We start from the raw sequence: 25114 nt of genomic DNA on the forward strand, positions 1-25114 counted from the left end.
GTAATAGCACTTCCGGAAACGTTCGCCCCGCCCCTCCCCCCGCCCATCTATTTCACTAGTGCCGGGTGGGCTGAACCAGCGGGAGCTGATTAAAGGCGCCGCCTGCCGCTTTCTCTTCACCTCCCCCTCCCCGACTCCCCGCCCCCTTCTCGAGTAGCGGGACCGGCCTTGATGTAGGAACACCACCCCCCATCTCTGTCCGCTCCAGTCCACTCGCCGCAGACCCCTGCTCTCCAGCATCTCCACCCTGAGGGCCTCCCAACCCATTGTATACTTGGGGACTGTGGCTCCAAGGCCGGGCGGTGACTGGGGAACCGGGGACTCCAGTGTGCCCTGGCAGCGGGTCCCTCAGGCCCTTCCCGTGCCTGCCCTTTTCGTGGTAGTGAGGCAGAGGCGAAGGCGCCCTTCCCTCGCTGAGCAGGCGGCAGGGCTAACTGGCTGGCCGTAAGGACGTACCCACCCCTCCCCCGGCAGCGAGCTAGCCCCCACCCCTGCCGCCCCTTGAGGGAGGAGAGCCGGAGCCCGAGCGAGCCGAGGCAGGAAAAGGCAGTCGCTGACTGCCCGGCCCGCCGATCATTTTTATTATCGAGACTATTATTAAAAGGGGGCGGGGACCCCAGGAAACGGGGAAGGGGGGTTAGAAACGCAGTTATTTTTATTAAACAGATTATTCCTCAAATAATAATAATACACGCAAGATGGCTGAAGGTGGCTGTGATGAGTGTTCGAGTTGGGGGGTGGTTTCTTCCTTTTTTTTTTCTTTTCTTTCTTTCTTTCTTTTTTCTTTTTTTTTTTGATCTGAGGATAAAGCTCTGAAGCGACGGCCTCTGTGAAGACCCTGCCGGTAGTGCCCTCCCCTCACTTGAGAAGCCGCGGGCGGACAAACGGACCCACAGACAGAGCGATCGGCGCAGGCCCGCCCCGGACGCGTCGCCTGGGCAGCAGCGGGGGGCCGCGGGCGCTCGCCTTTCTGCCGACTTCTTCCAATTTTAATCTTTTTTTATTTTTTGGAAAGGACCAGGGTGGGTGGAGCAGAGGTGGAGAGAAATCAGGAATTGGCATTTTCTCCCCTCTCGCTCTCCTAATTTGCTAGAGGCCGCCAGCCCTCCCCTTGGTGGGGGACAACCAAAAAAGAAAAAAAAAAAAGAGAGAAAGAGAAGGCGTAGGACCCTCGAGCGCGCGCGCCTGGACCCCCGGCCGCTGCAGTCGCCAGGAGCCCAAGATGGCAGGGCGCTGAGGAAGCAGCCCGGCTCCGCTGGCTTGGCCCGGCCCCGCCGCCGCAGGCTGGCTCCGACCGCAGCCCGGAGCCTTCCAGGCCGGAGCAGAGGCCGAGAAGAAAAGAAAGTGGGGGGGAGGGGGCTGGGGGGACGAAGGGGGAGGGCCGGGCGGGGGGAGGGGAGGGCCGGGAGCCGAGCCTCCTGTTCATTAGCAGTTGAGAAAAATTCCTTTCTAGTTTGATCAATCCTTGTTTTCCTCGGCAGAGCCGAGGCACCCGCCCAGCGCGGCGACGGAGAGCGGGGTCTCTTCGCGGTGGGGGCGCCCAGCGCAGGGCCTCGGGGGAGCGCAGAAGTAGCGACAAGGGGGTCAGGCCGGAGCACCTCCGGGGCTTCTCCCTCCCTCCCTTTCTGGTTGCCTTTTTTTTCCACTTCTCTCCCTCCCCCTTCCGTTTCTATTTGTGAAGGAGGAGGAAGGCAGAGGCGGGCTGGTGTCTCTGGCCGGGGACTGGAATTTCATCTGAATGACTGCCCCAGCGCGCACGCAGCGCCCCGGAGTCGGCCCGCCTGCGCCCCGCAACCCGCGCCCGCACACTGCCGGCCAGCTGGGGGTCGCCCGCGCCGCGGTCCGGGAACAGCCGGCTTGCCTCGCTCGCCGGGTCCGGTTCTAGCAACCCTTGGCGCCGCCGCACTCGCTTCCCGGGCCCCTCGGACCTCGGCCCCCGGCCAGGCGAGGGAGGCGCGGCGCGGCGCCGACGAGCCGGGCAGGAGCCACTATCGCCGCAACCGTCGCTAGAGGAAGTGTGCTGCTCCCGGGCTCCGTCCGCCTTTCGGGCGCGCCCAGATGTCAGTTGCGGGGCGCGCAGGCCTCGGGCCGCCGCTGCCTTAGCCGCGCCGACGGGGAGGCGGCCTCTTATATGGAATTTGGACCCCGACGTTCCCCTCCAGGGCTGGTGCCCTCGCCACGGCCCTGGCGCAGTCCGCCGCCTCCCGCTAGGCGCTCGGGAGGAGGAGACGCAGCCGGCGGCGCGCGCGGCGTGGGGACCAAGGCTCCCTCCTCTGGGGGGCGGGCACGCGGAAGGCGCTGGTGACTGAGCGACTGTTGGGGCCGACCGGGGCCAGAGCTCGGGGCTCGGTAGGCCCACAGCTGCACGGGACGGACCCCCAGGGCTGGTTAGTTGGAGAGACCTGCCCGGGCCCCCTGCTCGGAGCCGCCATGGCGGAGAACTGGAAGAACTGCTTCGAGGAGGAGCTCATCTGCCCCATCTGCCTGCACGTCTTCGTGGAGCCGGTGCAGCTCCCGTGCAAACACAACTTCTGCCGGGGCTGCATTGGCGAGGCATGGGCCAAGGACAGTGGCCTGGTACGCTGCCCAGAATGCAACCAGGCCTACAACCAGAAGCCAGGCCTGGAGAAGAACCTGAAGCTCACCAACATCGTGGAGAAGTTCAACGCCCTGCACGTGGAAAAGCCGCCGGCGGCGCTGCACTGCGTGTTCTGCCGCCGCGGCCCCCCGCTGCCGGCGCAGAAGGTCTGCCTGCGCTGCGAGGCGCCCTGCTGCCAGTCCCACGTGCAGACGCACCTGCAGCAGCCCTCCACCGCCCGCGGGCACCTCCTGGTGGAGGCGGACGACGTGCGGGCCTGGAGCTGCCCGCAGCACAACGCCTACCGCCTCTACCACTGCGAGGCCGAGCAGGTGGCTGTGTGCCAGTACTGCTGCTACTACAGCGGCGCGCATCAGGGACACTCGGTGTGCGACGTGGAGATCCGGAGGAATGAGATCCGGGCAAGTACCTTGCGCGCGCGCGCGCGCGAACACACACACACACACCCTCTCGCCTGGGAACCACCCATCCTGACAGGCTGACTCTTGTGACAGCAGGCTAGAGGTCCCCTACCAAACTCTTCTCTGAAAGTTTGGGGGTAAGGGCCTTCAAGAAAGGTTCCAGATCCCTGCTGGGTACATTCCCCGAGCCGATGTTCCTGAATCGAATTGGGGGGTGGGTGCTGTAAAAGGTAGAGTTTGGGTGTCGCTTTTCTGTTTTGCGCAGCTCCTCCCCCAGCGTTGTTTCAGTAAGCCCTACGGGAAGTCACCAAGGCAGTGACCCCGGTCCTGCTTCTCCAGCTGCTGTTTATGTAATGAGCGTCCTGGTGCCGCTGCTGTGGCTGACATGATCCATGATGCTGGCATACCAATGAGGAAGTAAACAAAAGCAGCCATGTTAGTTTTAAGCTCTATTGGAAACACATTGGGGAGTCGGGGGAGCTTCCGGAGGGGGAGCAGAACTCCAGGTATCTATCTGATCAAGGCCTGGACAGCCAGAGGAGGCACCCTACAGTGCCTCTGTTATGCGTGTTAGTCCCAGTAGTTTCCTCCTGTGTGCGAGAAGCTGCTCTGTGTTGTCCGCGCCTGCATGAACAAACCTTAAAGTATGTGTCTTCATCACTCTGAGCCCTTTCCTCCCAGCCCAGCCCACTTGCACAGTCCTCCCACATGTGGGGGGGGGACTGGGGGGAGAGACGGAAAAAGAATCCTGTGGGTTTAAGGTTGAGCCGCCTTGAAATCTGGTTTCAGGCAGCTGGCTCCCCTGGGCTGCCGGCTTGGTGATTATGGAACCGCACCCCCCTCCCATTGTATACACCCTGCAGCAGCGGCCAATGTCAAAATTGCCTTCCCTCCCAGGCCTCTGGCAGGGTTTGGAAGCTGGTCTGAGGCAATACTTCCGTCCCCTTCACTGAAGGGGACTCCTCCTAGGTCCCTCCCCAGTCCCCTGGCTCTCAAGGGTTGAGTCACACCAGAAGGAAGGGGTTGTCCTAAGACTGACTGGGCCATCACTGAAGCTCCAGCTTGGGGCCTGGGTGTGATATCACTTTGATAGGACTGGGCTCCAATAGAACTGGGAGTGTTTATGGGTGGGGGCCCCTGGAGGCTAGTAGAGGCCAGTGGGGAGCTTGGGTATGAGGAAGCTCAAGCAGGTCAAGGTTGTAGATGGGGGCTGTTTCCTGTGTGTGGGGGGGACTACTCACAGTGAGTCACTATTTAACAATCAAAAAACATACGTATACAACCAACAAAAGACAGGAGGGCCACCGCAGGCAAAGGGCGGAATAACAAATTTGCTGTATAATTAGTTTGCAATCCGATGGGCTATAGCCCTGGGGTTTTGTGCCAGGATAGGCTTCTGGTTTCTTAAAGGAAGTGTGGGGGATGGAGAAAGGAGCCACTCCCTCTCCTCCACCCCCCATGGTTGGGAAAGACCAAGGCCTGGGGAAGTGGAGAAGCCGGGAACATGGTTGTCCTCCACCCGGACTCACAACTTGTGCAGTGTGGGTTGTGCCTGCACAACCCACACTTTTCTCCAGTATTGGGAAGCTGCTGCTATTAATAAAGATAGCAGGGCTGAGGAGAGGGGGCTGGGAAAGTGCAGAGGCTAGAGAAAGGAGGGCTGGCCAGTACTTGTCCTGGGATTGGCAGCGGAAAGTAAGGAGGGGAAAGAAGGAGAGGTGGTTGAAAGGAACAGGGAGGGGCAGCACCCAGGGTATTGAGTGTATGTGTGCCTACACCTGTGAGACTTCTATAGTGGGCTCGAGTGCCAGGGAGACTTTTAGTTAGGGAGAAAACTTCATTATACTTGACTTGGTAATGAGCAAATATCCTTAGTCTGCCTAAATTTGCCTTTAAATGGATCTGTCTCTTGCCTGTAGCTTTGGGGGGGACAAGGGTGGGACTTGCTTGCAGTGTGTACCCTGGGGTTTCCACCAACAGACCACTGATCTAGAAGACTTTGATAGATGGAAGCAGACACTGAACTTTGTCAGCAGCTCTGTGAGTGTGTGTGTGTGTGTGTGTGCATGTACGTGTGTGTGTTTGTGCATGGTGTGGGCAGGCTCAGAAGTAGTGGGTTGCATCAGGTCCAGATGTGTAATTTTGTTCACTCAGCACCTATGCCCAACAGTCTGAGTCTCATCCTCCTCCAGGCTCCCCCTCTACTCCATTCTCTCCAGTGCCCCAGGGCACTAGGGTTAGAGATCCTTCAATAGTTCAGTGTCACTCAAGTGTGAGTTTGACTTACTGAAAGTGGAGGAATAGGAGCCCCGCCCTGGTAGGGTGGTGAACCACGAGGAAGCTGAATAGAAGAACCTTGTCCCTGTCATCTGTCTCTCCCACCCCACCCAAAGTCAGGGAGAGAGTCCTTTGCCTTGGTCCCTTGTCCTTCCTCTCCTACCCTGTGGGTGGGGGGTCCTGCTAACATGGCAGATCAATTGACTAGAAATAGGAAACCCTGGTTGTCTTACCTCACGTACTCATGCACCCACTTGTACACTTGGGCCAGTGATGGGGGTTGGGTGGAGCAGCAGAAAGGCAAGCATGGCCTCCAGGGCCTGGACAACTTGAGGGGGACTCAGTCAACCTTTTCAAGTCAGGTCATTGCCCCACTCTGCCCTTGGGAAGTCAGTGTTCCCGGCCTCATTGTCTGAAGCCTGGATTCCCACTGAATGGGCCTCGGAACTATTCTCCAGGACTTACCTAAACCCTCAATATGTTTTCCATAGACTGGGGGAGGGGAACTAAGACCCCAAGATTGATACATTCAGGTGGACTCAGGCCTGGCCACTCTGAGTGGACAATCCATTTTGGCCCCCAGGTTCAGGGGTTCATCTGAATAACCAGGGACTGGTGGGTGTTGAAAACACCCCTGTGACCTCCCTTAACATGTAAGGGACCCCAAAGAAGGCCTAGTTGGGCGGGGGGCGCTCTGCAGAGGTGTGTGTGTACATGCATGATCATCTGTGCTTGCTTGAGCATATGCATTCATAGTGTGCTTCTGTGTCATCCCTAGAACCCTAGATCAAGGCTGGAAATGTTGCCAGGACCCTGTTCCTTGCATTCTTCCAGGTGCAGAGTTTTGAAGAGGTGTTCTCTGGGGAGGGGATCTCACCACTTGGGCCAGTTTGGGGTTTGCAACTAATTAGGGTGAGAGCACCCTGTTCACAATGCCTGTTCTGGACTGGGTACTCTGGAAGGAGTCCTGGGTCTCTGCCCCTGTGTGCCCATCTCTGGGTAGGCTGTGGGAGTGAGAGTTGGGTGGTACAGCTATGCTGGGGCTGGGCCTGCAGCCTGAGTCTGGCAGTGCCAACTCACTGCTCCCTCTGCCCACAGCATACAGACTTCTGAGGTCTTAGGTGGGGTGGAGAGACAGGGTGTGTCTGTGTCTGAACCTGAATGTAATGTGAGGGTCATGTTTTACCCTTTCCTTGACCATCCAGAGTCTTTGTGGAAACTGGGGACTGGTTTGGCCTTCCTCTCTTGTTCTAAGAGGAGCCTTAGGCAGAGGCCCAGCCCCCCACCTCTACCCTAGGATCCTGCTGACACAGCGGGGCGCCTGTCATGTACGCCCTATTGATTACTCTGCCTCCTGCAGCTCTGGGAGGTTGTGCTTCCACATCTGCAGGTGTGTGTGTGTGTGTGTGTGTGTGTGTGTGTGTGTAGCCTGCACAGCACTTCTGTATATTTTACGTGTAACTAATTTTTTTCTGTCCCATGGGTATCTATGAGAAGGGACAATGTGGTTGACTTAATTTTGCAGTAGTTTCGTGTGTGGCGGTGAGGTCAGGAAAGTGTGTGTGTGTGTGTGTGTATGTGTATACACACATGCATGCACCATGCTAGCTGTACATCTTTGAGCTGAAGTTGAGTGTGTGTTTCCCTGTTGTCAGCATGACTGCTGGTGTGAGTGCTTGCTCAGGTGATCTGATGGCTGTGAGTCTGTCAGGAGCTTGAGACTTTCTTGCCTGGTTGGGGTGAGGGTGAGCTGTTGCATCTGGCAGGTGTTGGTAGGTGAATGGATCCTGCAGTGCTGTCCTGGGGGAGCTGGGCCCCTGCCCTGGGCTGAGTAATCTAGCCTGGCTGGCCTCATCCCTGGCTTTGGGAAAGCCTTCCTCCCAGGCTGGCCTGGCATTCAGACCCAGACAAAGGGGGGCTTTCTCTCTCGCCTCTTTGTTCTGCTGCCCCAGAGCTCTGCTCTCTGCATGGCAAAAGCTAATTCCACTCCGCAGCTGGGAAGCCTTCTGGGTTCTGCGAGGCTTGCCTCTGAGGTGCCTTCTCTCTCCTTGCCCTGGCTTCTGCCCTGTCACCCCTTCTCTCTGTGGGTCTATAGTTTTCCCCAGTCTGGGAGATCACATGGTAGCTCGAGGCAGGGGCTGAGGCTGTGCAAGCAGGGGCTGAGGCTGTGCAAGCAGGGGCTAGGGCCGGGCAGGCAGAAGCTTTTTAGAGAGGAGAGAACGCTCCAGGGAGTGAGGAGGCTCCTGCACTCTGGGGGAACTGAGGTGGTAGAGGAGCAGGGCTTGGCAACTTGGGAGGAAGTTAAGATGGGACTCCTGAGCAGTGGGCAGAACCTGAGCTGGAAGAAGTGCTCAGCAGTCCAGCCCCCTTCTTGCCCCTTCTCATCTGCTCTACCCCCACCACAGGGTCTGCTGGAGCCAGCTCTCCTTCTCTGCAAACCTAGGGCCTGCCTCTGCCCCAGCCTGGGGGCGTTTCCTCTTGACCTTGCTTCTCTTCAAGGTTGACCTGAGGTTTTATTATTATTATTTATTAACTTTTATACAGCCCATAGTCCCCATGTCTCGCCTATCTGCCCAGTCTAGTCTGGCAGCAAAAATGCCAGCAGGGCCTGGCTCGTCTGGCCTGAGGCTTTCCCAGCTGCTGAGATGTAGGGGCTCAGGATTCACCCTCTCTAGGCTGGGAAGGGAATCTGAGGCAGCAGCTCAAAGATCAGTCCTTTGGGGACTTACCTGAGGAACAGGGTGTCCAGGTGCCATGAAGGGATAGTACTAGAGCATCCCAAGTCTTCATTCTTCTGTTCTCAAAGGCCTAGGCACCAACCCCAGAAGGCCTGAGGCCCTAAAGTGCAGGGACAGAGATGAGCAGGTCCCACCTGGGCCAGAGGCTGCTGAGTGGGATTGCATCACACATATTCCTCCTTTAGAGGCCTGGTCCCTTGAGTTCTACTAGACTAGAATCATGGTTCCCACTCCCACATACTTTTTGTTTTAAGACAGGGTTTTGCTGAATTGCTGAGGATTTCACTAAGTTGCCAAGGCTGGCCTTGAACTTGCAATACTCTTGCCTTAGCCTCCTGAGTCACAGGAATTATAGGTGTGCACCACCATGCCCAGCCCACTCCCACAAACTTGAAGTGTGCCTCAGTCCAGGCAGGCCCCTGTGGGGTGGGAGCATTTTATAAAGTGCTTCACCTCTACCTCGCCTCTGCATTGGGAGGCCTTGCTCTGCACCTCAGCTGTGGGGCTTTTCAGGTGGGAAACTAAGATATGGGATTCCCTGAAGATGCTGGTGAGGTTGGAATGAAAAGAGGGCTGCTGGAGGTGGGGAGAAGTACAGGTCTTGCTTCCCAGGCTGCCTCTCTGTTCGCCTCCTGCCTCAACCTTCTGGGTGGCTGGGATTACAGGTCTGCACCACCAAGGCCAGCTTGTTCTCCAGCATCTGGCCAACCTGATTCCATCATTTGGTAGAACTAGAAGAGAGGCTGAAAATGGGACTCAGGTGGGTATTCCTCCTTCCTCCTGTGCTAGAGGCAGCAGCACCTCCGTCCTCGCAGGTATCTCCCTAGCAGGATTAAGATCACTTGGCCCTGAGAGAAGGTAGGCCCCAAAGCAGGAGGGGAAGGGAGTAGATGGCTTTCAGCACTCCCTGACTGACTACTGTCTCTGGCCAGTGTCCTCCTCCTTCCTGCACTCAGTATAGACACAAGCCCAGTGGCCTCTGATGTGGGTCAGGGGAAATGAGACCCATCCACCAGCTAGGGGGCATTGCCACTGCCTTTGCTAGGCCTGGGCTGGACTTCCCTTCTCTTCCCCCTTCAGAGGGCCCTAAGATTCTGACACTAAGCAGAGATATTCCATAGGGTCCAGGGTAGAAGTGCTGCCAGGGAGACTCTGGAATTATAGAGGAAGAAGGAAGGGGCTAAGTTCCACCCCCATCCCCTAGTGGACAGGAGGCAGCTCCTTCCCTCTCTGGAAAGGAACTCATGGAAGGGGATGGGGAAAGGGCTCCCACTTACCTGTAGGGTGGGAGTGGAGCAGCCCCATTTCTATCCTCCCAGGGAAATTGGGCTAGGAACCTAGAGCTGCCTCTTTCTTACCCCTCACCTGAACCCCCTAATCTGTTACTTATAGGTTTGATCATTAAGAAGTAGTTGAGCAGGGAGACCACGATACAAGGTGTGTGGAGTAAGTGGGGATCTGGATTGTCAGATATTCTGGGTACTGAGACAGTAAGAGTGGCCTAACCTCTGAGGTGCACCTGGGGGACCATGGGTATGGGGCAGCCAGCAGACAAGACAAGAATGTGAGGCCGGTTGTTACAGTGTAGGCAAGTAGGCCTAATGTTTCTGAAGGAGCACCCTGGCTGCCTTGCCTTTATAACAGGCCCTCTTCATAGTTTGGGGCCTCCAGGAGGCCCAGCCTTTGCTGTGCAGTAGATTGGGTGCAGGTGTAAGTGTGAAGGGCTCCCAGGTGGCGATGTATGCTGGTATGTGCATGAGTGCATGTGTGCCTCTCTGTCCCTGCCCTCACCCAAGCTGTTTTTATTATCAGTCTGTCCCCTAGGCTGACAGCAGATCCCTGTGTGTTGAGCCTGGGTGAGGGACTTGCCAAAAAGGAAGGGCTCCTGAGTCATATTCTTAGAGGTTCTTTGCTATGCCATTGAAAGGCAGAGCCAGTTAGGGGAGAGCCATAGGCTTCCCCAGCTGAGAATAAGAGCCTCGACACCTCCTGTATCCCACATCCCTGTGCTTGTTTCTAGGGTAGCTACCTTTACAAAGTGGGGTGTGACTGAAGTGTCTCCATGACCTTGGTTTTTCCACATGGAAAAGGGGTTGGGGGCATGAGGAAGGGTTTGTTGGCAGCTTGTCTTTTTTTTTTTTTTTTTAATTTTTTTTTTTAGATGTTAATGGACCTTTTATTCATTTATTTATATGTGGTGCTGAGGATCGAACCCAATGCCTCACAAATGCTAGGCAAGCAGTCTACCACTGAGGCACAACCCTAGCCCCTGGTAGCTTGTCTGTGAAGCCAACTGGGTGTGATGGAGAGTGCAGGAGTCATTGGGTAAAACTCAAGGGTTACTCTGAGGCCCCCACAGAGGAAAAAAGAGAGTTGCTTCTTGTTGAGTGGACATCACTGTGAGTGAGGGCAATGGCTCAGAGCTGCATGGCAAATCTTACTTTATGTGCAGAACCCCTGGGTTTATTCAGTAAATATGTCCTGCATTTACCGGGTGGTATTCAGGCCTTTCTGAGGCCTGGCTATGAAGGCAGGTAAGAAAGAGCAGTGATGCCCTGTTCTTAAGAGGCTGTGAGTCTTGTAAAGTAGCCACATGTAACTAGTGGCAACTTTGCTATAAGGTACAGTTATAGAGGGAGGGGAAGGGGAGAGGGTGACATCCCTACTACATGACCAGGACAGGGAAGGACCTACAAAAAGTCAGAGCAGCGGGCACAGAAAGATTCCAAGAATTGGTCCTTGAAGGAGAGAGGAGATGCTGTGGGTACAGAAAAATATAAACAGAATTCAGGGAGCTAAAGTGTGAGAGTGTTGGGGACAGGATGTCAGCTCACCTGGCTGAAAGAGTCAGACATAAAAGAGACTTCATTAGCTTACCAAATATTTGAAAGGAGAGGTCCTTGAGGGTTCTTGAGCAAGGGTTTGAAAAGGCATGTGGTGGGACAGGAAGAGGAGGATTGTGAACGCCAGAAATTAAGAGCTTCAGTCTTAGGAGCCATGGTCTCCTTTCTGTCTGGATCCCACTGGGGCTGAGGGAACTGGCAGGGACTCCAGAGGTCTCGTTCTCAGGCTCCAGAGCAAGGGAGGGAGGCTGGCGCCATGCCCTCTAGGGCCTGTGTAAGGTGAGGTCTTTGGACTGACCAGAGGAGTCCTGCATGACCTCAGAAAGGCTATTTGATCCCCTGCATCTCAGGATACTCACCTGTAAGATGGTGTTCCCCAGAGAGAGGCAGCTTGGCTATAATAAGAACAGACCCTGCTGCCAGAGCACCTGGGCTGTGCCACTTATTGGCTATATGATTTTGGACAAATACTTAACTTCTTTGGGCCTTGATTTCCTCTTCTGTGAAATGAGGGTCATAACAGCACTTACCTCCTAGCATGGTTGGTATGATTAGATAAGTAAAAGTGCTGTCCTCAGCCTGCCTTCAGAAAGCTCAGGGTTTAACTATGTGTGGCTGTTGCAGGTTTCCCCTTGCTGGTCATGAGCCGGGCCCCCCCAGGGCTTCGTGAGCAACGGGAAGGGCTGGCTGGCAGAGGTTTTAGGCCTCTCTGAGTCCATTGTACAGAAGGATAGTGCTCAGCCACCCTTGGTAACGGTTGGAGTGACAGCCCCTCTGATGTCTCTACCCCAAATATCCCTGCAGAAGATGCTGATGAAGCAGCAGGACCGGCTGGAGGAACGAGAGCAAGACATTGAGGACCAGCTGTACAAGCTTGAGTCAGACAAGCGCCTGGTGGAGGTAGCAAAGCTGGAGTTGGGGATGATGGCTGGGGGTAGCACATACTCAGGATCTGGGACAAGTTCATTATGTAGGGCATGTTGGGTGACTCTGTGCCTGAGACCTACTGTTTCATGGGTGGCTGGTACAAAGTTCAGTGATGCCAGTGGGGAGTTGGCAGGTTGGATCTTACCATTGGGATCCAAGGGTCTTGCTGTCCCAGTACTCACCTGGCTCCCTACTCTTGTCCCCACCCCACAGGAGAAAGTGAGCCAGCTGAAGGAGGAGGTGCGGCTGCAGTATGAGAAGCTGCACCAGCTGCTGGATGAGGACCTGCGGCAAACAGTAGAGGTGCTGGACAAGGCCCAGGCCAAGTTCTGCAGCGAGAACGCAGCGCAGGCGCTGCACCTCGGGGAGCGCATGCAGGAGGCCAAGAAGCTGCTGGGCTCCCTGCAGCTGCTCTTCGATAAGACAGAGGATGTCAGCTTCATGAAGGTGGGCTGCTGGAAGCCAGGTCTCCTCCCAAACGGCTTTGCAAATTTCTGCTCCCCCAACCTGTCCTCCAAGTATTTTCACATGCCCCTGCCTCTGGAGTCAGGCTGCCTGTTTGTTCTTCTAGCTTTGTGACACTGGGTTCAACAAAGGTCATAAACGAGGGAACAAGGTACAGGGAGTGTGTGCACCTTATTCCCTCACCTATGAAATGAAGCTAAAAATACAAGTCCTCAATCCAGGCGCTGTGGTGCATGTCTATAATCCCATCGGCTCCGGAGGCTGAGATAGGAGGAAAAAGCCAGCCTCAGCAATGGTGAGGTGCTTAGCAGCTCAGGGAGACCCAGCCCCTACGTAAAATACAAAATAGGGCTGGGATGCGGTGCAGTGGCCGAGTGTCCCTGAGTTCAATCCCTAGTACCACCCCCAGCCCCCCCAAAAAAATAGACTAGAACTAATGTTGGGCGGTTTGTGGCCTTTCTGTATATCATTTGGTATGAAAATTCAACTGTTTAGGACAGGAGCTGGAGCTCAGCAGTGGAACACTCGCCTGGCATGTGTGAGGCACTGGGTTTGATCCTCAGCACCACATATAAACAAATAAATAAATAAAGGTCCATCAATAACTAATAAAAGTATTTTAAAAAACAACCATTTTGCTGCCTAAGTATCAGTGGATTGGATTGTGGTGTCCTGTTGGGGTAATATGTAATATATGATTCGGGCACCATTTTCCTTCTAAAATCCAAAACACTCCAAATTCAACATCTGGCCCCAGAAACTTTAGATAAAAGGTCAAAGGCTTATGGAGGCAACCTTGTAGAGATGAAATAATGGATGTATAGAAAGCCCTTATAATGGCGTAGGTCACATAGCAAGTGCTCAATAATTGTAGCTTTTTTTTTTTTTTTTTTTTTTTTTGCAGGAGAGTGGAAGGGTACCAGGGATTGAACTCAGGGACACTCAACCACTAAACCACATCCCCAGCCCTGTTTTGTATTTTATCAGAGACATCTCACTGAGTTGCTTCTACCCCGCTAAATTGCTGAGGCTGGCTTTAAACTCATGATCCTCCTTCCTCAGCCTCCCTAGCTGCCGGGATTACAAGGCATGGGCCACCATGTCTGGCCTAAATGTAGCTTTTTTTATCTCCAAAAATGGTGACACTCCCCATGCTACACCCTGCCTGGGGAAGGGGGGGCAGTTTCCACCTTGCCTTTTCCACTGACTGACCCTTTTCTCTCCCTCTAGAACACCAAGTCTGTGAAAATCCTAATGGACAGGTGAGTGGATGGCCCCTGGCCCTAAAGGAAACACATCTGGGGGAGGACAAGGAGGGCCAGGCCCACAGCGGGGAGGTAGGGCGGGCTCAGCGGTGATACCTCCTCACAACAGATGCCCCGTCCACTGCCCCCAGGACCCAGACCTGCACTGGCAGCAGCCTTTCTCCCCCTAAGATCGGCCACCTGAACTCCAAGCTCTTCCTGAACGAGGTGGCCAAGAAGGAGAAGCAGCTGCGGAAGATGCTAGAAGGTGAGGGTGAGGTCCTCCTTTGAAGGGAGAGAGCCCTTTGGGCAGGGGTAAATGCCAGAGCCAGTGTGGTCTAGGTAGATAGACCTTTCTTCAAATCCTGGCTTGGCCACTTTTTATACCTGTGGGACCTTGGGCAAGTGACCTGAGCCTCAGTTTCTTTAACTGGAAAATGAGAATACTAGTAGTCTGTACCTCCTAACGGAGAAGCCAGCTTGGAGGAAAATGTTACATGTTTGATCCCACAGATGTACAGGGTCACCAGGGGAAAGGAGACCTGGGTTGCTTGGGCTGGGAGCTTTGGCGACTTTTGCCCCAAACTCTCCACAGGGCCTTTCAGCACACCGGTGCCCTTCCTGCAGAGCGTCCCTCTGTATCCCTGTGGCGTGAGCAGCTCTGGGGCGGAAAAGCGCAAGCACTCAGCGGCCTTCCCCGAGGCCAGTTTCCTAGAGACGCCATCCGGCCCTGTGGGCGGCCAGTACGGGGCAGCAGGCACAGCCAGCGGCGAGGGCCAGTCTGGGCAGCCCCTAGGGCCCTGCAGTTCTACGCAGCACTTGGTGGCTCTGCCGGGCGGTGCCCAGCCAGTGCACTCGAGTCCCGTGTTCCCCCCATCGCAGTATCCCAATGGCTCCGCCGCCCAGCAGCCCATGCTCCCCCAGTATGGCGGCCGCAAGATTCTCGTCTGTTCTGTGGACAATTGTTACTGTTCTTCCGTGGCCAACCATGGCGGCCACCAGCCCTACCCCCGCTCCGGCCACTTCCCCTGGACAGTGCCCTCACAGGAGTACTCACACCCGCTTCCGCCCACACCCTCCGTCCCCCAGTCCCTTCCAGGCCTGGCGGTCAGAGACTGGCTCGACGCCTCCCAGCAGCCAGGCCACCAGGATTTCTACAGGGTGTATGGGCAGCCGTCCACCAAACACTACGTGACGAGCTAACGCCACGCAGGCTGAGCGCTGGGGACCCTTCCCCCCAACCCCGATGGCTCCGGAATTATGCACCCAGAGACCAGCCCTTCTCTACCTTCCTCTCCCTTTCTTGTTCCATTCCCCCAGGTCTTTTCTTTCCTTTTGGATTTTATTTTGTTTGGGGCTTTGTTTTTGATTTTTTTTTTTTTTTTTTTTTTTTTTTAAATCTCCTGGATGGAGGCAACAGTGGGAGCTGGCATTGGTTGGGCCACAGGTGGCCCTGGAGTTGAGAAAGTGTCTCTTGAGGCGCTGAGTTCTCTCTGTCTCTTTTTTCTTCCACTTCCTCCCCTTCATATCCCCAGGCTGGAAGGACCCTCAGTTTCCCCTAAAGCCTTGGGGGATCCAGTTCTCCTCACTCACCCTGGGAAGAAGGCCCATTGTCCACAGGCCTGTTTCTCGTCCCTCTTGTATTTTCTTTGGGGCCATTCAATCACTGATGGAGTAACGAATGACCTATAGATTGTGGGACTTTTGTTTTGTTTTTTTAAATTTTTTTAAACCAAGAATGATTTCTCCTGCTTCCTTCTCCTCACCATCTTCCCGACGGAGTTCAAAGACCACTTCTCAAGCAGCTTTTGGCACCTTCAGCCTCAGAGTGGAATCTTTTAAAGACAGGAGCCCCATGTCCAGGAAAGGGGAAAAGAAACTTTGCCAATGATAGTGACCACAGCAAAAGCAAATAATAATAATATTAATAATAATAAAAGAAATAAATAATAAAATAAAAAACAATAGCACAGCTCTTGTCTAGGTCAGTGGAGAAGGAGGGGCTGCCCCAATGGGTCCTTGCCTGGATTTTGACACAGCAACTTCCTATAGTGAGCACTTTGTATGAATCTTGGACTTCCTGTTCTCAAGGCGCAGGTATTTATTCTGTAATCTGTCTAGAGCACACACCGAAATTCAAACTTCTAATAAACATGATGGCGCAGTCCTGCTCCCTGCCTTGCCTCTTACCCACCATTACCCTCTAGGCCTGGGATCATCAGGCATTGGTGTGAGGAGGGGCTGGGCCCTCGAAGGACAAAAATCCCTGCCCTCCTTCCCTGGATTCTCCCCTTCTGGGTCTAGTGGATTCTAGGCCTATGAATGTCAGTTTCTCAAGTGCTGACTAACCATGTCTACTCTTGACCTTGGGTTCATTTGACAAATATTTGCCAAAGGCCTCCCAGGCCCAGCCCCATGCTACATGGGTCCTGGCATCTCTTTGAGGTTCTGCCAGTGTGCTTTTAACAAGGACAGATGAAGGAGAAATACCTAAGAGTCTTGAAAAGTTTACCTCTTTTGGTCTACAAATATTTATTGAGCATATAATATGTGTCAGGCACTGTACACGGCTGTAAGCTTAGAGGCAGAACAGACCTTGTCCTTGGAACTGATCTAGCTGGGCCTGGGACCCTATAGGGAAAGGAACCATTGACAGATTTCCTTAAAGTCCCAAACATGTCTTAAGAAATTGAGAGCCCAGGAATTTGCATTCCTGACTTCTGGTGATTACGATGCACCCTGGGGTTTGAGAAGTGCTGCCAAGAGTGTCTGGCTAGGGTCCTTCCTGTTACATGTCACTGAGACCCCTCGGGTATAGGGGGGTAGAACACCAAGGCCCTCCTCTTGCATGGATCTATCCTAAGTGAGCCCATACCCTCCTTCCATATTAGTAGGAGTTGCAACCTTTGATGGTTTCTAATTCTGTCTCCCCTTGTCTGCGTAGAACCAGGAAGGCTAGGACAACGGGGAGCCTGTCCTGTGGTCTAAGCCTTGCTGGCCCCTAGTCACCCCTCCTTTCAGAAGAATAAAGGACCAGGTGGGAAGAGGTGGTCAGGGCCTGCCCCCTGGTCTGTTGGTCTACTAAATCAAACCAGAGTCCAATGCCCCTACACTTTTGGAAGCAGATGACCCCAGGTAAGGAGGCTGGACCCCTGCTTCCTTGTTGCCCCATCTCAGTCTTACAGGCAGCCAGAGCCAGGAGCTGAGCCAGATGACTTCGCCTTTCTCAGCCCTTGCACCTGTTTGGGGCTAAAGGGAGTGGGCAGGTGGCTGGAGCCCAGGGTGGAAGGATGCCTGGGGACAGGTGCTGGTGGACACACAGGCATTGACTCACACATGCTCCTGTCTCACTGTTCCTTTTTCCCGGAGCCCTCAACATCCCCCATGCCAGGAGTTGGGAGTCAAAACAGAAAGCTGCCCAACTTCTTTCCCACTTGGCCTAGTTTTGTTTTGGCAGATGGGAGGGGTCCTTTCTCTAAGCACATCAATCAGGGTGGGATGGGCTCCAGCCCCCCTCACCCCCCACCTTCCAGCCCACCCCAGACAATTACTCAGGCACACAGCTGGAAGCGAGGCCACTGACTTGGGCAGCCAGGGAAGCAGGAAAATGCTAACCCCATCCAGCTGTCCCCAGCTACCCAGCTGTCCCTGGCTTTGTAGGAGCAGCTGTCGCCCACTTCCCAAAAGAGTCGGGTAGAGGAGGCCTAGAAAAAGCTGGAGCTGCCCCAGGACACAGGCCCACTCAGGAAGGCAGCCAAAGAGCCTTCCCTTCGCTGACCCAGGCGGAGGGCTCCGATCCCCTGCGTCCTCCGCACACTGCACACCAGCTAGCCGGGCCCTCCCGCCAGCCCATCCTCCGCTTCCCCTGAAAGGTTATCGAGCCTCCCCTTTTCCGGGAAGGGCTGGGGAGTCGACCGCCTCTCCCCGCCCCTCAGACCGGGGGCAATGGCTCCTGTAGCCCAGATGTGCGGAACCCGCTAGGAGGCCACCGCCGGGGGTTTCCTCCTGCCACCCCCCGCGGCCCGCTCTTTCATGTCGCGGCCCTCCCCAGGCCCAGCCTGCAGCCAGCAGCTGGGCCCGCTCCCGCCCCGTCCCTCAGCCTCTCTCCCAGCTGTCTTTGGGGTGGGGCCGGGCAGCTGGGGAACAGCTGCAAGGACTGGGGCGGGGGCCCTGCAACTGCCGGAAACAGTACCCGCGCCCAGGGGAGGCCGGAGGAAGGGCGAGGCCTGGGGGACAGTGGGATCTTCCGCCTCCTCGCCCAGCACTTCTGACCTGGGAGGTCCCAGATGAAAGCCCCCTCCGAGGTTCAGAGGGCACCGCAGGGGCGGGAACCCAGGGCAGCCCTGGTCCTCCGCTGAGTCAGCACCCAAGTCCCCTCGCTGCAACATTCTAACCTCTCTTTAGGGTTCTTCCCAGGCCTATTGGCACCCACCCATTCATCCAGTCATTGTCATCATGCCCCACCTCAGACACCTTCTCTTTCATCTGAAGGTGGGGGAAGCGGCGATTAGCAGTCCCCTGGGAATTCCCTACCCCACCTCTGCATCCTGTAAACTGTGGGGGTCTGTTGGGTTGGTTAAATCAAACCAGAGTCCGATGCCCCTATGCTCTTGAAGTAGATGGCCCCAGGTAAGGGGTTTTGAATTGCAGGTCAGCATCTGGGACCTGGCCTTCCCTAAAGAACTCCCTGAATACAAATAGAGGTCAGCGTGAACCAGGATTCTCAGGTTTCCTCGGGCATACCTTATAACCTTTTATCCCCTCTTGTTAAGTGAGAGTCTCTCTCTGGTTTTGAAGAGCGCTTCCTTGGAATTGCTTTAGAAACAGTGACCTTCAGAAGCTGGAATCCTGGTACTGGTTCTAGAATACCTTCTTTGAGTTAAGGAGGCCAAGAGTGAAATATTGGGCATTTTTAGATCATTTCTGCCCTATACTGGGCGCAGAAATGCTGGGGCGAGGGCTAAGATTCTAAAATTTTCTTTGGAGGCTTGGGGTTAGAGATGGGAAACAGACAAGGGTGTAGAGCAGAGACAGCTACAGTTGAGGGATGAGAAGGGATAGCCCTAGACTAGGAAGGGGGCTTGCTCCAAGAACATTCATTTCTTCCTTCAGCTACTTTCTCCAATGCTGTACCTTCCATTGCCACCCAAAAGCCTTTCTTTCCCTCCAGGGCAAGTTGTATTGTCTCTACCAGAATTCCTTCAGTGACAGCTAGCAGTCAGTCCCAAGACATCTTTTCCACAGTGTAAGTTCCAAATAACAAGTAGAAGTCAGATGAATAGCGCTCTCATGAGTGAGGGAAGCCTTAGAGTCCAGGGCTGCTTCCTTGAACATCTTCTGACCCTGGCACTTAGGATGCGAGGACCTAGCTATGGACTTTTTCTGGAGTTCTGCACCGAGGGTCTTTGAATGGTTTCTCCACGGGAGGCCAGTTTTCTTTAATTGCTGTGTGGATAATTTCTCTCAGCTGCAGCAAACTGGGATATTTATGACTTCTCCTTGCACTAGATCTTCAGTAATTGGGTCTTCCTTGAAAGAGGACCCATCTGCTCAGGGCCTTGGATTCTTCTCCATTTCTTTTTTTTTTTTTTTTTTTTTTTTTCCTTTGGTGGATCTGGGGATTAGACCTGTGGCCTCACACACACCAGGCAAGCCACAGTCTTATTTTTCTTTAATTTTTTTCCTTCCATTTCTTTTTTTTTTTTTTTTTTCTAGTTGTAGATGGACACAATACCTTTATTTTACTTATTCGTTTCTATGTGGTGCTGAGGTTTGAACCCAGTGCCTTACTTGTGCCAGGCAAGTGCTTTACCACTCAGCCACAACCCCAGTGGCCCAGTCCTATTTTTCATTACTTACATTGAGGCAAGAAGGGGGAGATATATGGGACAGTGTGCAGCTTATAGAATGGGGGGTTAGGGTGGCATAGGTAATATCCCAGAATTGCAGGTCAGAAGTGGAATGTGAGCTGGAGATATGGCTCAGTGGCAGAATACTTGCCTAGCATTTAATGAGGTGCTGGGTTCAATCCCAGCATCACCACCCACCAAAATAAATTAATAATAATAATAATGGAATGGGGAAGAGTTTCCAAGAACTGAGTGGTGAGGGTGGTGTGGACTTCTGGTCCTCTTGGGGAAAAAAATGGCAGTGAATCATTTTTAACATATGGAAGGTCTGGCTGCCTAGTTGTGAATCAAATGTTACAGGGCTGAAGTTGTGGCTCAGTGGTAGAGCACTCACCTAGCATGAATGAGGCACTAGGTTCGATCCTCAGTACCACATAAAAATAAAGTAACGATATTGTGTCCACCTACAACTAAAAAATAAACATTAAAAATATGTTGTTACAGACACTGTTTATGTATGTGTGTGCCTGCTGCAGAACATTGAGCAGGAGGGACCAAGAATGCAAATGGACATTCAAGACCTAACAGCCACACTAAATGCTATCCCCCCGACCACTCTCACTCTCCAGGCTCCATCCACCAAACCATATATATCCTTAAAGTCAGTCCTCCAACAACCCGTGCAGTCCCATGCCCCAGTGGCCTTGGAGTAGCTGACCTCTCTGCCTAGCCTCAAAGTCTTACCTCCTCCTTGCAGCCTGCAAAGGGTGGTTGAGGAGAAATGAGATGATCCCTTGAATGCCAGTTCTGGTGCTGGCACAGCTAGCTTTCAGGCATCGGGAGCTATTGCAGGGTTATGTTCCCTTGGGACAACCATATTCCTAGGCACTTCACTCCCTCACTTGGTATTTTAACCTATGTGATTTCTATGTGAGGTTACTAGCTGCACAGCTTTCAAGTCCAACTAGGCTTGTGAGTCCCTGGGGCACATGGAATACTAGTCATCTTTCATGTTTCAGTCTAGCACAGTGCCTGATTCATTCATTCACTCATTCATTAATGCAACAAGTACTTATTGAGATCCTTTTAGTGCTGGCATTGCTTCAATGTTGGCACAATGTCACCAAACAGTCTGCCCTGTGATAGCTAATAATCAAGCAAGGAAGAGACAGAAGACAAACATTAAATTTGAGTTTGTAAAAAGTGTCACAAAGGAAAATAAAGCAGGGAAAGAGGGATAGAGAATGTCAGAAGGGGTGAGGGGCATAGAAGTTGTTGGGGTATTTTTTTATATGTGTTCTGGAGATTGAACCCAGGGCTTCACAGTTAAGGACTCTACCACTGACCTACACTGCTATCCCTTTATTCTTTTTTTTCTCTATTGCCAGGGATTGAACCAAGGGGCTCTTAACCACTGAGCACAACCCCAGCCCTTATCCTCTTTTTAAATTTTTTTGGTACCGTGGATTGAACTCAGGGGCCCTCAACCACTGAGCTACATCCCCAGCCCTATTTAGAGACAGGGTCTCACTGAGTGGCTTAGCGCCTCCCCATTGCTGAGGTTGGCTTTGAAACTACCATCCTCCTGTCCCAGCCTCCCAAGCCACTGGGATTACAGGTGTGTGCCACTGCATCAGGCCTCTTTTTTATTTTTTGAGACACAGTCTCCCTAAACTGCCCAGGATGTCCTTCCTGCACTTGTCATCCCCCTGCTGGTGGCCTGTAATCCAGCAATTCTGGAGGCTGAGGCAGGAGGACTGCAAGTTGGAGCCCAGCCTCAGCAATTTAGTGAGGCCCTAAGGACTTAGCAAGACCCTGTCTCAAAATAAAACATTAAAAGAGAGGGAGCTGAGGATGTGGTTCAGTTTCTAAATTTAATCCCAGTACCAGAGAGAGAGAGAGAGAGAGAGAGAGAGAGAGAGAGAGAGAGAAAGAATGAATGAACCAAGTAACTGGGATTATAGGCATGCCCACTGCACCCAGGGAGGTAGTTTGGGAAGATTTGGCTGAAATGGTGACTTTGAGCAGTGAAACCTCGAGAATGTGAGTGGGTAGCATAATGAATTCCACTGTTATGTACAGTTATAAGGCATTTAATGAAGGGAAAAAAAATAATAATGAGAGGGGCAAGATCTGGTGATATTTGGAGCAAGAGTATTCCAGGCAGAGGGAACAAGCACAGAGACCTCAGGCAGGGGGTGATCATTTTAAGAAAAGTCAGAGGGCACTTGTGGCTGGAAGGAGTAGGGAACAGAGTAATGGGTGATGAGGGAGGCAGGGAGGAGAGGATGCTAGGACGCAGCACTCTTTAAGCACTTCACCTGGGCTCAAGAGAGATTTGCTAAAACTGGGTACAGTGGCCCATGCCTGGGATCCCAGTGACTCAGGAGGCTGAGGCAGAAGGATTGCACCTTTGGAGCCAAGCTGGACAATTTAGCAAGAATCTGTCTCAAAGCAAAAAACTAAAAGTGTTGGGGGCGTAGCTCAGCAATATAGCATCCCTGGGAACATAAGGAAGGAAGGAAGGAAGGAAGGAAGGAAGGAAGGAAGGAAGGAAGGAAGAAAGGAAGGAAGGAAGGAAGGAGGGAAAAAGGAGAAAAAGAGGAAGAAGAGATATTTGTTGAATGAATAAATGCCAAATGACTAGGCCGGTCAGGGCTCTAACCCTTTCATGGGGTGCCCTGTACTAGAGGGTCTTGGGCCATCTTCCTAGGGCCTTGAATATGCTGGAAAGGAGAGGTAAGAGAAGTACAAAGGCAAAGGCAGACATTCAGGGAGTCTTAGAGGGGCTGTGAGAATTTCTTATCTGAAGCGCAGGGTCTGTGTGAAGTCCATGGTCCAAACATCTATTAAAAAGGGCCTAAAAAGGCCGGGGTGGGGCTGGCTCAGTGGGAGAGCACTTGCCTAGAAGGCTTGAAGCACTGGGTTCCTCTGCACCACATAAATATAAATAAATAAAATGTATTGTGTCTATCTACAACTAAAAAAAAGAATAAAAAAAAAAAAAAGCCTATTAAAAAAGGGCTGTGATCAGATCAGAGGTGTCTTGAAGGTCAGGACAAATATTTTGTGCAGGAGCTTTCCATAGCAGCAGGGCCTCCGAAGGGGCTCAGGCAGGCAGACTGCATTTTAGCACAATGACTCTGGCCTTCAAAGGGAGGAGTGGCCAGGCAGCCAGAGACAAGGTGTGGGGTGGGGAGAGGGCAAGGTCCATGTGAACTACAGGAATGTTGGGGCACAGGAAGGTCTGGGACCAAGGCCTGGGAGCCTGGATCCCGCCATGTCCTTCCCTGTCCACCAGCCCTGGGCCCACAGTCAGCAGAAAATCCTGGCTCCAAGGAGGAGAAGGTGCAGAGCCAGAAGCTGCTGAGGGAGCTCGGGCAGCAAGATGCCATTGTGCGTCGGCAATCAAGAGGCTTCAGAGGAAATCAAAAGCACCAACTGGGGAAATGATGTGTGCACACTCTTTCTCTCTCTCTCTCAAACATACACACAAACTTCTGCCTCCAAAATGGGTCAAGTGAAGGCTGTGGGCGTGGGTTGGGGAGGGAGAATGGGAGAGGGGGTGCCAGGAGGCCCCAGAGCAGCCTGGGTCCTTGTGCCCACTCACCCTCCTGGCACTGGGGATGGCAGCAGCTGCAGGGTGGGGTGGGACGTGAGGATAAATATACACCTCCCCATGCATATGGATAATGCACGCAGCTGCCCCGCTTGCCTAGTGTTCATTAGGACCAACTGTTTCAGGAGCAGTGCAGGCAGGCGGGAGGGGGTGATGTGCCCATTCACAAACTCAGGGTAGGGGGGCTGCCTGCAGCTGTGCAGACACCTCCCCCTGCCTGGATCAGCATCCCGGCTCCTCAGTGCCCCTTCCTCCCTCTCTTCTCCCAACTCAAGGCTCTGCCAGATCTGGAGGCTTTAGGGTAGGAAAGGGGGTTGGGGAGTGAGTCAGGATGAAATCTGGGCTGAACCCCCCATGCCATAGGAACTGCAAAGTGAGGGGACACTTGGGCTGGTTTGGGTCCCTTAGCTCCACAATGGGCTGCTGACAAACCAAAGCTTCTTTCCCCTTCTTTCCAAAGCCATCTGTAGCATCCAGGCAGGAAAACTGCTTTGGCCCTGTTATCTGGAAGCTCTAGGAGAGCTCCATGCATAGTCTGAAGGCTTCTCTGTGCCCAGGACAGAATTCCAGGGGGTTGGGAGTTGGTATGCAGCTGATGCTGGCTTCAACCTCCAGAGCAGGTGTCCTGGTGGGACTGGGGACTGGGTTGTGGGAGGGTGCTGAGATCCAGGCCCAAGGAGGGGTCTGGCTGGTGTAATAGGTGAGGCCATCACCAAGAGTATGACTGTGCAGCTTGTGCCCTATATAAGGGTACTGGCCTGAGGCTCCTGTGGATAGCAGCAGGCTTTGCAAACTCCCCCATGTGGGTCAGAGGACCAGGAGACCGGCCTCTGCCTCGGGGAGCTTGCCTCCCACTCAGAGAAACCGCAAGGACAAAGGCAGTGTGTCTGTCCTGAAGTCTGCGCTCTCTTCCCCTCCAGTAGTCTCGGTGGGCTGTGGGGCTGCTGCTCCAGGGTCCGGGTCAGGGACTGTTAAACTCCAAGCAGGAAGGGTGCAGCAGCCTCCCCGGCCTGGCAGCATTTCTTTTATTTTATTTTCTTTCTTCTTTTTTTTTTTTTTTTTGTCCCTTTTTCTTTAAAGTACTGAGAATTGAGTCCTGGGTACTTTACTACTGAGCCCCATCTCCAGCCTTATATTTATCTATCTATCTATCTATCATCTATCTATCTATCTATTTATTTTGTGGTGCTGGGAATTGAACCCAACTGAGCTATATCCCCAGCCCCCTTTTTTACTTTTTATTTTCAGACAGGGTCTCAGCTGGGCATGGTAGCACATGCCTGTAATCCTAGTGGCTCTGGAGGCTGAGACAGGAGTTCAAAGCCAGCCTCAGTCACTGTGAGGTGCTAAGCAACTCAGTGAGACCCTGTCTCTAAATAAAATACAAAATAGGGGCCTGGGGTTGTGGCTCAGTGGTAGAGTGCTTACCTAGCAAGTGTGAGACACTGCGTTCCATTCTCAGCACCACATATAAATAAGTAAATAAAATAAAGGTCCATCAATAACTAATAAAAATATAGGGTAGGAAATAGGACTGGGGGCTGTGACACAGTGATTAAGTGCCCCTGAGTTCAATCCTTGATACCCACCCCGCCCCCCCAAAAAAAAAGCCTAGGGTAGAGGCCTCAGACAGGGTTTTGCTAAATTGACTAGGGCCTAAATTGCTGAGGCTGGCCTTGAATTTGATCCTTCTACCTCAGCCTCCCAAATCACTGGGATCACAGGCTTGTGCCACCACCATGCTGGCTTCCAGCCTTTCTTTTGTTGGAAGGGTGGGGCTGGGTTCCCTCTGCCCCTTTTTTTTTTTTTTTTTGTGGTGTTGGGGATTGAACTCAAGGCGTTGTGAGGCAAGCACTCTACCAACTGAGCTATATCCCCAGCACCCTCCTGCCTTCCCTTCTGCTGGTGACCTCCAGGGCAGCAGTCAATTCTGGAACTCAGAGGAGGGGTCCCATGGACCCCGGAAAAGGTGGATGGCAAAGAGCATCCCTGTGTCCTAGAGCCCCCTTCACCAGCATCTCCAGCAGCTGAAGCCCCACCTGTTAGGACTGCCAGAGCTACTGGAGAGAAATGGGCTTTGAGTTAGGGAGTCAGCAGGAACCCCAGCCAAGCCACTTCCTAGCTCCTCCACAACTGGGCAAATGCCTCGACC

At 53.4% G+C, this 25114-nt stretch overlaps 1 protein-coding gene across 2 annotated transcripts; it reads left to right on the forward strand.

Annotated features, from left to right (window-relative positions):
• The first annotated feature begins 1396 nt into the window (after nucleotides 1-1396).
• On the forward strand, nucleotides 1397-15459 carry Trim8 (tripartite motif containing 8). 2 transcript variants are annotated; one of them, XM_076834202.1, is made up of 7 exons: nucleotides 6207-8775; nucleotides 9408-9452; nucleotides 11663-11758; nucleotides 11999-12232; nucleotides 13481-13512; nucleotides 13647-13762; nucleotides 14090-15459. In XM_076834202.1, exons 3-7 carry the CDS (start codon nucleotides 11666-11668, stop codon nucleotides 14695-14697), a joined length of 1083 nt encoding a protein of 360 aa, XP_076690317.1. In that variant the 5' UTR covers nucleotides 6207-8775; nucleotides 9408-9452; nucleotides 11663-11665; the 3' UTR covers nucleotides 14698-15459. The 2 variants fall into 2 exon arrangements, with proteins under 2 accessions (XP_076690316.1, XP_076690317.1); XM_076834201.1 differs by lacking the exons at nucleotides 6207-8775; nucleotides 9408-9452 and adding an exon at nucleotides 1397-3000.
• The last annotated feature ends 9655 nt before the right edge of the window (nucleotides 15460-25114 follow it).

This window comes from Callospermophilus lateralis, chromosome 15, assembly GCF_048772815.1.
Source record: "Callospermophilus lateralis isolate mCalLat2 chromosome 15, mCalLat2.hap1, whole genome shotgun sequence".
Classification (NCBI taxonomy): domain Eukaryota; kingdom Metazoa; phylum Chordata; class Mammalia; order Rodentia; family Sciuridae; genus Callospermophilus; species Callospermophilus lateralis.